This window comes from Takifugu rubripes, chromosome 12 (assembly GCF_901000725.2).
Source record: "Takifugu rubripes chromosome 12, fTakRub1.2, whole genome shotgun sequence".
NCBI classification, from domain to species: Eukaryota; Metazoa; Chordata; class Actinopteri; order Tetraodontiformes; family Tetraodontidae; genus Takifugu; species Takifugu rubripes.
Window position 1 is genome coordinate 11,673,140 of NC_042296.1, and position 10,558 is coordinate 11,683,697.

The 10,558-nt window shown below is 45.4% G+C and overlaps 2 protein-coding genes across 3 annotated transcripts in view; one reads left to right on the top strand and one right to left on the bottom strand.

The window, feature by feature from the left end:
• Positions 1–7,848, top strand: part of LOC101068306 (N-terminal EF-hand calcium-binding protein 1) — a 35,297-nt gene extending 27,449 nt beyond the window's left edge. Inside the window, exons 6-13 of the mRNA XM_003969303.2 lie at positions 776–912; positions 3,404–3,525; positions 3,843–3,919; positions 4,675–4,722; positions 6,028–6,140; positions 6,670–6,747; positions 7,056–7,147; positions 7,276–7,848. Coding sequence (XP_003969352.2) covers positions 776–912; positions 3,404–3,525; positions 3,843–3,919; positions 4,675–4,722; positions 6,028–6,140; positions 6,670–6,747; positions 7,056–7,147; positions 7,276–7,304 — 696 coding nt within the window. The 3' untranslated portion in view covers positions 7,305–7,848. The remainder of the gene's footprint in view (positions 1–775; positions 913–3,403; positions 3,526–3,842; positions 3,920–4,674; positions 4,723–6,027; positions 6,141–6,669; positions 6,748–7,055; positions 7,148–7,275) is intronic.
• A 624-nt stretch (positions 7,849–8,472) lies between these two features.
• The window catches only part of pip4p2 (phosphatidylinositol-4,5-bisphosphate 4-phosphatase 2), a 9,114-nt gene continuing 7,028 nt past the window's right edge, over positions 8,473–10,558 (bottom strand). For both annotated transcript variants that reach the window (XM_029845258.1, XM_003969302.3), the window contains 2 exons: positions 10,291–10,381; positions 8,473–9,648 (listed from right to left, as the gene is read on the bottom strand). In XM_029845258.1, the coding sequence (XP_029701118.1) occupies positions 9,505–9,648; positions 10,291–10,381 (235 nt within the window). In that variant the 3' untranslated portion in view covers positions 8,473–9,504. The remainder of the gene's footprint in view (positions 9,649–10,290; positions 10,382–10,558) is intronic.

Below are 10,558 nucleotides of genomic sequence, written 5' to 3' on the forward strand. Positions count from 1 at the left end.
TTGTACACGCCTCCGCCCTTCTGGCGTCATCCTCGCCAAGGTTTCCGCTCATATTCATCTTATTATTCCAGCAGTTGTAAGAGTGAAGTGAGCAGGTGTGTGAACACAGAGCCGCTCCCTCCACCCTGGGTGATTTCATTAGTTCCAAAGCGCCGCTCCGACGTCTCGCTCCGGCTCCGGAAAAGCAAATTAGACCTTCAGTAAACATCAGTCGGATTGATTTATTTTCCTCTCGGCCCTCCTGACGAGCACACAAGCCTGCAGAAAACAAATATTTACAATATGAGTTGCACCAGAAAAGACGTTTAGTGTGATATTGTTGTGGCGGAGGGAAACATTTTTATTGCACACAGGAAGAGGCAAATCTGCTCATCCAAACGGGAGGGAAGGTTTAAAAAACTCCTGCTATGATCAAGGTTATTGTTGTTATATCTCACAGTTGCCCTTTTACACACCGGGCGGATATTAAAGTTCCTGTGTTGTGGTTTAATTAACTCATTTTTTCAACAGCATCACTTTTAGTGTTGTTTACTTGAGTTCTGGGTGAAACAACTGCAGCTTCCAAGCATCCTCTTCTCTTCCTTTAAAAGAAAGATGAGAAACAACAAGTGCAGCCGATGTTTGTCAAATGAGCTTGTCAGCGTCTGTTAATTAAGGGGGGACTCTGGACAAACATGTCGCCGCCATCCTCCGTGATCCTTCTCTTCATTGTTCCGCCCACACTAACCCTCCTCCTCCTCCTCCTTCTTCTTCTCTTATCTGTTATAATTGACAGGATTATCAAGAGTCCACCCACCTGGAGCAATTTGTGACCCGCTTCCTTCTAAAAGAGACAACTAATCAACTTCATTCGCTTCAGAGCTCACTCGAATGCGCCATGGAAACCACAGCCGAGCAAACGCGGCAGGAGAAGTACGTACGAGTCCTCTTTCAACACACACACACACACACACACACACACACGCACACGCGCGCACACACACACACACACACACAATATTAGTCATTAAAACATGCGAGGGTAAGTGGAATTCTCCGGAACCTATCATTAAGTTCTCACAGCCAGTCTATTTAAACGACATCCCACATTTTAGACTTAAATAACACCAAGACATCATCCATCCATCCTTTTCCCACCACTCTCCCCCTACGGGGGGGTGGTGGTGGTGGTGGTGGGAGGAGCTCTAGCACCCTGGTCAGGCACCGCAGGTCTAACATATATGGAAGGCAACTTTTAAAACAGCATATCTGGCATTTTTCAGTGATGTTTTTCATTTTGAACACATCTGGACTGTTCTCCACACCAGCTGTGTCTCACACACGTGTTAGCATGAGGCAGCACACGTTACAATCTAAATTACCACCGTAAATAAATTTCAGTCCTTTTTTGAATCCCTGAGAACTTTATAACGACCACTCCAGCTATTAATACTAATTATTAATTAGGTTAATCATTTAAAGGAGGCATATTTTATATATAAAAAATATATTTTGCACCTTGAGCTTCTCTCTCCTATTAGATTTTTAACCCCAACCACTGTTCGGGCGCCCACACTGGGGCCCCGTGCAGCATTTTTAAAACCTCTCTGTTCAAAAATGTTCATTTTTGAACAGGATTCCAAAAGGCTTCCTGCTCTCTGCTCCGTGTTTTCTTTGTGACAGTGATGCACGCATAACCTCAGAGTGCTCCACCCCCCCCCCAGCATCTCAGACGCTCTGCTCCTCGTCTCCTTAAAAGTGTCTTTCTCTCCGTCTCCCTCTCATGTCATTCCGCCGTCCCTCGCTCCCACAGCTTCTTCTTCTCCTCACACTCAGAAAAATTCCCCCATGTATCCAGATGCAGCCGCTCTGTTCTTCCAAACATCTTACTGACTCTCTGAGGGGCTGAAACAGGATTCTTCCACCATTTTTCACACGTGTGGAGAGGCCGAGCGAGCATCAAAGATGCTCAGAACGCCTCGAAGCCCGACCTTGTATTCACGATACGCACTTGAAAATGCATTCCGAAAGGCTCTTTGGCTGATCTCACCCTCAAAACCAATAAATCCTTTCATAATTCATGGTCCTTCCTTGAAGTGCAATAAATTTGCAAAGCATGTTCGGGATTATCTGTCCCTCTCTTGACTGTGGCTCCTAATCTCCTCTTCCTTTTTTCTCCGGGATGTTGCAAACAACGAGACCGTAACTGGTCTCAGATGGCTCAGGCAATGAGAAGCGGCATGTAGCCGAGGACAGTGTGAGTCCCTGGACAGACCGAGGCTCGTCTTCTCAGGTGTGGACGCCATCAGTCGTTTGGGCCTGGTCCTGCATTTGAAACCAACCCTTAATATCCAGTAAATCTTCCGTTTGTGGGTGGAAAATTCGGATGATAGCCTTCTCATATTTCCATCCCTCTTGCTCACGCACGCCTGAACATGCACGTGGATCCACCTGCACACGCTCACCAAACACCCCAAGGCCTCGCCAGATTATTGGGGGAAGTGGACTCACGAGCACGTTACTGTTGCATTTTTTTAAAGGCTGTATCCGAAGATGAGGGCGAGCGATTCAAGGTTACTAGATGAAGCGACATCTGCCGCCCGTCGGCACGTCGGCCCTGCTTGTTTTGCGGAGGAGGAAGAAAATCAATCAGCGTAATTGTCTGCACCAAAATTACCGCCACATCACGCTGTTTCTGATTTTCACTCTTTGTAAGTCGCCCGTGTTTCTCCGCGTCTTCTGCTTGAGCCAAACCGTTCCCTGGATCAGCTTAGAAGTCGTTCCACGTGTAACGTGGACATAACGCCAGGAAGTGTGTGAATTTGGGTTTGCTTATTTATTTGTTTATCTATTTTTGTTATATATTTGTGTGTCATTGGCATCGAAGGTGGGAAACACGAAAAACAGATGTTTGCAGTGAGTCAATTTTCAAGATTTAGGGCTTGGTTTTATTTGTTGTGGTCTACCACTAGGGGGCGTCCCAGGCTTTATTGCCAGTCCTGTTTACATGAGCTGTTTTAATAAACTTCTATCATATTTGGTTGTCGAGATGGGATTTATGGGAGGTACTTGCACACGCGCACTACAGCTTTGTATCCGTTTACATCTCGTTTTCAGGTGCCACAAGTAGAAATAGGTGCGCTCATTTTGTTGCATCACAACGCGACAGCGCCGATTAGTGGCCCGGCATGGCAATTACACCATTTTCCAACTTTTTGTTACATTTGGAAACAAAAACAGGGGAACGATGCTGTTTCCAGCAGGTTTCACTCGTGTAAAGGGGACCTGAAACAGTGGGGAGAATGATTATGAAAAATCTGACTGTTCACCTGAACATGTGATGTTTATTTGTTTTGAGTTGATATGTTGATGGAGGTGTTTTAAAAATGGGCTGTTTTTAAAAGGGATCAAATTCTTGCTGCAGACAGGGCCCCGTCAAACCAGACGTGTTGTCCATCCAGTGGTCGGGTCGCCGCTCCAACCGGAGGCTGCAGAGGAACAGCAGCCTCTCGCCCAACAACCCTCTCCTCAGTCTGGTCAATGCAGGTACCCCACGCTGACCTCTACCCTAAACATCGCTCGGTCTGTCCGGATCGCTCGCTGACTGTTGCATATATTTACCTGTTGTTGCCACACAGTTGATTCTCCATTAAGCTTCAATTACACCAGCGGCTGCAGTTGCTAGGAGATTTGAGAGCCGACTGCAGAGCCTTTTCAAAGCAAAGGATTCTTTTTAAAGGCTTTGTGATGCGTTTTATTAAAGGGGTCAAAGCACACAAACGGGCGTCCGCAGCACCTGTTCATCCCGTCGTCCTATTTGATCTTTACAGTAAAAACCTTTTGTCTGTGTGCGTCTGCGGCAGGAGTTTATGAGGAAGACAGCCAGTGGATGACACAGGTCAACAGGCTGCAGAAGCTTATCGATCGTCTGGAGCAAAAGGTGGCGACCTTCCTCTTGACCTTTTCGTTTTCCTCCCATCCTCCCTGTCTTCCTCCGTCACGTTCTCAGCTGCTCTTTACAGGGTCTGTTCATGTTACACACAAATCAGCAAACAACAACAACCCAACGATGCCCTCCCACATAATTACACTTGCAAATATGCACATAAATTTAGACACACGCACACACACAGTCTTTTGGGTGCAAAAAATAAACCTGCACTTGTGGTTAGAACACACATTTTACATTTAGATACATCTTTAGATACATCTTATCCATCTTGTAAAATAAAATCTAATTATGTTTCCACTGAGGATAAAGTTCACCTGTGACCCTGAAACATGTTTAATCATCTTTCTGTTATATTTTTTATTCCTATTATTTAATTCTTAACAACTGCATATTGAAGGTTTTTCACTCAGGCTAAAGGTTGTTTTAAACCTATTTAAACCATGGGATGCTGCTTTCTTTGACTTTATTATTAAGTTGGAAAAGTCATGACTGTTAACACCCTCAATTTAGATTTTAAAAGTCTGGATTTTAGCACATCCTTATTGTTTTATATATGTACAACTGGCAAAAAGAAAAATCTGGCATCTCCCTGATAATTGCAGGCCAGCAAATACATATTTTTTTTTAAGTTATTTATCCATAGTTAGAAGCCCCGAAGCCTCCTCAGATTACCGGGAAGGTTCTTCCAGGTTCTCCTGGGCTGTAGCAGATGAGCTGAGTGTTGTTCTGCTGTCGTCCTGCAGGAGATCCGGCTGGAGCCTGTGGAAGAGGAGGTCTTGGAGAGCAAATCGGTCAGTCCACATTGACTTTGGAGCTCTTTGGGTGTAATTATCGTCTGTGCTTAGGTGACCATTCTGTGTCACTCTGTTCCAACATGGCGGAGCCACCCTGAAAGGGAGCTCTGCTAAAGAGCACTCAACAGTTGTCATAGTAACAGTGGCTCCAGAACTTGACAGCGTCTCTGGTGCGCCGTCTTTGGCTGGAATTGCTTCTGTTCTCAAGGGTCCCTGCTTGACTTGAAGTATTGATATTGTAATTTCTTTTTTATACTGTGCTCAGAAAATCCTCCATCGTTAAAGGGATTTATTGTGTTTCTTTTTACGGTTTCAGCCTTTTGATTAGAATCTCACCAATCTGGTCAAAGGCTCAACAGCACTGCTCTCAGTGCAGAGGCTTAAAAGTAGCAATATTTAATACCTATAACCTTCTCTCTGATTTTACAATGTATGAATTCCACCTGTCCATGCAATCATTCTCCAGCACCATCATTATTTTAAATAACAACTGTTTAAATATTCTCTTTCATCTCTAACACTCCTCTGGAGGAGCTCTGAGCAACACGTCTCCTTCTGCCCGAGGCTGCTTAAGTAGGCGTGAGGAACTTTAACTCCTTTAAGATCAATCAGAATCTGGATGTACAGGTGAAGGGAGCGGCTCGGGACAGAGCTGATTCATCACTGAGTCTCTTTACAGGTGCGGCAGGAAACAGGGAGGCGTTGAATTAGCATCTTGGCGTCCCGAGCAGCTGAATATTGCAAACGTGCCGGCTGCCGCGTGAATGGATCAAGATGTAATTGATGTGTCACTGAGAACCAACGTGTTGTTGGGATAACTGATCTGCTGCGATGGCGACATCCTGCGCGCGCGCGCCTGCGTGCGTGTGTGATGGTGGGACTCTTAAATTAGCCACTGAGTCCTGAGGCGTCTCTCTCTCTGTCACACACACACACACACACACACACACACACACACCCTAAGACAGGCGGTCCTCAGGCTAACATGTTGAACATTCACTCCCTGTTCCCATCAGCCTGCCGCCTCCGTCGACAATTCCCCATCAGCCGCAGGAAGTGATGGGCGGAATTTCTCTTGTTGGATCTCGTTCGTTTATTGTCAGCAAACACCCAGACACTTTTATCCTCCCACATCTTAATTCTTAATCCCAATCAACGCTGATATTCATTCGCAGAGACTCTTTGAACTGCTGCGTTTCCCCCTCCCGGTCATCACCAGAACGGCCTCCGTGTTGGTATCTGTGGACCAGCTGAGGGTTCTGGAAGCCTCAGCTAATCACGACTTCGTATCTGCCTCCGCAGCACATCCTGATCGTCCAGCGGCAGCTCGCCGTGCTGGACGAGGAGCTGGAGGAGTTCCGGGCGGCCCTCAGACAGTACATGGACTGCGCCTGCGCCCAGACTGGATGCCTACAGTCAGTTCGTGGTTGCTGCTGTGTCGTGTTACTCTGTTTGAGGCAGATTAGCCAGGAAAACTGCAGACTCAGCCGATTATTGCTGCCGTGTCTTTATTCTATCCTATTTAAAGCGTATGATAGGGAGCTATTTAGTATAATTATGTTTGTGTTATACTTAAACCAGAGGACTACTGAGGGTTTTACTCTAAAGATGCCTTAAAATTCCGACTGCAGCCTGTATTCTTGCGCCTTGATGCCACTGAATCTTTCACGTCGGGGCTTCAAACGGGGGTGTCTTTAGTTAATTAGTCTCGGTTTTGCATCCTTATTTGTATATTTCTTTCTCCCGCAGCCCTGAGGATGCCATAACGATAAAAGTCTAGCTTCAGGGGAGTCGAGTTAGTGTTCGTTGATTATTTTTAAGTTCAAATTGTTTTTAAAACCTCAGTTTTTAGGGCATGAGGCAGTGCCAGGGGCCATGTTGTCTAATTACAGAGTGCATGACTTGTCCCTCCGTCTCTCTGTATTTGTTTCTGTGTTTTGGCAGCATCTCGGTGCAGCGGCTGGCGAATGAATCACGCTTCATCCTCTACGAATTCTGGGAGCACAACAACGTTTGGAAGAAGTACGTCTTCTTGGCCCAGATCTTCTCAGCTCAGCTCGAACTCAGCGGGACAAAGAGTTTAAGTAGCACATCTGAGAGCATAGAGGGGAATAATAATCCATCCGATCATTAATTAACAGATTGTTTTTGGTATCACATCTGCTCGCTCACACTCACTCACTAATTCATTTTCTTTGTGAAGTTTATTTCTTAGATGCTTTAATGCATCCTAGAAGATCCCCCGCTGAGAGTCTCGTGAAACATTACTTCATGACAAGTTTTTGCTGGTTTTCAGAGAGAAATAACCTTTAAATCTAACTCGTGCACAGCCACCTGCAGACCAACTACAGTAAGACCTTCCAGAGGGGGAACGTGGACTTCCTGGAGACCCCTGAGATCATCACCACCATGCTGGTTCCAGGTGAGAACACAAACCATCTGGTTTCTTCTTTTATACCCTTTAAAAGATTTGTCATTCTCAAGCTCCCGTGAAAGCTGCTCACAGCTGCTCACAAGTAAAGCATCTGAGCATCTGTGTTTCCTCCGCAGCCTCATGGTGGGTCCTCAACAATAACTGAGAGTGGGCCAGCTCCCTTCGCCGGTCATCACTGATGGCCGCAGAGAGCCAACAGCCACCTGGCGACACCTCAGCAAGCCCTCACACAAACATAAAGGCAACAACACTTGTGAAGTCATGGTGATTAGTATCGAAGTTACAACCTCCATGTTCCTTCATAGTAAGGTGGTAGCTGAAATAGCCTGTGCGTGCGTGCGTGTTTCTTTAGCCTGTGCGTGCGTGCGTGTTTCTTTAGCCTGTGCGTGCGTGCGTGTTTCTTTTTGAGACTTTCTGACGCCATAAAAAGAAAAAAACAAAACAGTGACCTCGTCAGACAAGGTCCCCTCTGATGATGTGACATCATCTGCGTTTGATGTGAAATCATCGGCAGCTCACGAGAGCTGAAGCGTGCCGCACGTGTGTGTAGGAGAGATGTAGACGTACCACCTGTAGCAGCCCTGGGGAGCTCATTAAAACATTACTCTGTTGTTTCTGTATTTAATGTATCAAAGGAAGATCAAATTCTCCTGACATGTTGACATAAATAAATATTTTATTGTTGCGTACAGTGTGCTTAGCTTTTATTGTCGTGTTGTCTGGTGGAAATTATGTTAGAACACAGAATCAACAGTGTCTTGACGATATTTGTTCAGCTGTTTTTTTAGTTTGTGTATATTTTCTGTCATTTTGAGTGTAATTTCCCCCCAAACCGAGTGTGTGCGCTCAGACGCGGCCTACAGCTCACTGTCGCCCCCTCGTGGTCATCTGGTGATACAGAAGATAAAAGTCATTTCGGATGGAACAAATTATCTGTAACATGAGTCATAATGATTTGTAAATTGAGCTATTGTTAATAGCACAAAGACAACATGTCAAAAGATGAATCTGGTTGATTTCTGTTTATCTTGAGCTGGACAACAAAGCCAAATATGAAACACAATCTCAACAGTCGCAACAGACTTCTTTGGTGATCTTTTCTAAGATTAGAGGAAAGATTCGCCACTCTGAAAGACTACTAACCCTAACCTATTTTTAAAAACGAGGTTGAAGATGCAGCACGTATATATTTGAAAATGTTTTATTTATTTGGCAATAAAAGCTCTTTCATTCATCGTCTTCACCTACACGAGTGATGAGACTTTGGACCCTTTTGTCCAACATCACAACCCAAAAGCAAACTGAATAATGTAGGCAGTTCATTTGCATTTTATTGATAAATTATCATTTTAAAAATACCCACAAACCATCTTTGCTCCTCCTGTGTCTCACTACTGGCTTTCAAATATGCATTTTTTTTTTTTATCTATGTACAATTTTTTTTTCAACATTTTCATTATCATCATTGACATCACATTCAAAACAAAGGTTAGAATTAGCGACTTTGCCCACTGATCAGTGTGTTAAGAGAGTCTATAGCAATATGCTAACGAGTACAAAGTCCACAGGAGGTCGGGGAGCAGCTGACATGAGCCAAGAGGACGAAGATGAAGGCTTCAAGTTCCAGCTCAACGAGCGCCTCCTCGGTCATCATGCAGACGTGAACCTTCATTATCCACTAATGAGAAACCGGCGAAACCACAGTAAGATATGACAGGAGGATTGTGAGAGAAGGGTTCCAAGCAACGTCCGTAAAAGGGCTGAACCGAGTGATTCGAAAAGCTCGTTGAGCCGATTCCTCCTGGCTAACGCTGGGCAGCAAGGCCGGCACACATGGGTATGTGAGGAGGGTTTATTCTTTATAAAATGATATTTTCAGGAGTTCAAATACAACAGTACAGGAAGTATAACTGACGCGCACAGCATGGTGTCGGTAGCTGGAGTTGAACTAGCAGCAAAACACATCCAATTGCATAATTGTAGCAATGGACCAACGGTTCCTACAGATTTGTCTGGTTTTGGTCTGGTGGGGGGTGAATAAACTGGGCAGCAACCAAGACGCTCAAACCGCCCGCAAAAACTGACCCGTTTCCTTATTTTCCATTTCAGCCAATTTGGGCGTTCGCTACGACGCTCTGATCCGTCTGTTCGCAGAATCAGGTCAGGATCTGAGCCGCTGTGGACCAGGTGCAGCTGATTTCGCAGCGAGGCAACATTCTTCTTCTTCTTCTTCTCTCCAGACGCGCAGATGTTCCGAGACACGACAGGCCTGAAAATGACGCAAAAAAACAAACAAAAAAAAAAAGAATTCTGGGACAGTGGTCGGTTCCTCCAGCTGCGCTGCTCTAGGCGAAGCTGTTCTCCGGGTAGCTGACTTTGATGGCGCCCCAGTAGCAGGCCCGGATCAGGCAGATGAGGCCCAGCAGGTAGGCGACGGCCCACGACACATAGGTGGCGTTGTAGCGACTCGCGAATCCCCGAGTACCAACCTGTCAGGGTCAGGGTCAGGGTCAGGGTCAGGGTCAGGGTCAGGGTCAGGAACAGCTTTGTTCACACATTCATTAACGAGGATCATGTTTCAGTTAAGCAAGCAATGTTTTATCTGTAGTATTAAAATATATTTATCTATTCCTAAAATTGACATCTTGACTAGTAAATACCTCTGCTGCTCTTCACTGTTTTAAGTCCTTTATGGTGAATTTTTTATTTTTACTGTTTTATTTTTCATCCCAAATTATAAACAATATCAACAAAACAATGTAGTAACTAGCAATGATAGCAAACTTAATCTGGAAAGCTTCTCAGTATTTATATGTCATGTAAAGTGAGGTGATTGTCACAGAGACACACACATGGATCCCGACGGTCCCAAATCAACAAGAATACACGTCACAAATCCATCCCTTTACTGTGCACACACGTCTCATGGAATCCTGAGAAAGCCTGGACTCCAGCGCACGTGTGAAAGGCGTTTTTAACGGATCGAGAGTGATAATTCCTTCTAGGTGGTCAGATCAACCCTGATCTTCATGTGACTTACATGTGACCTTTGATAACCTTGGCTGCCTATTAGAATAAGAAACGGGGACGCGTCTCATCATGTTTGTGATGTGGGTGTGACAGATACTTACTGTTAATCCCACACCGATGAAGATGCAGATCATTCCTATCGTGATGTACGCGCAGCAGCGCCTCCGAGGGAGCGCGCTGCCCACCGAGGATCTGCCCAGAGCCACAGACAGACAGGGTGAGTGAGCTGTTCAGATGGGGCCTGTTGCATATTTAGCAGAAAGGCCGAAAGCCTGAACGGTTACGACAGTGTAAGCACAGTGGCCGACACGTTTCCATGACAACGCTCTTCTGTCACGACTCGGTGACCCCATCCCACAAACACTCCTG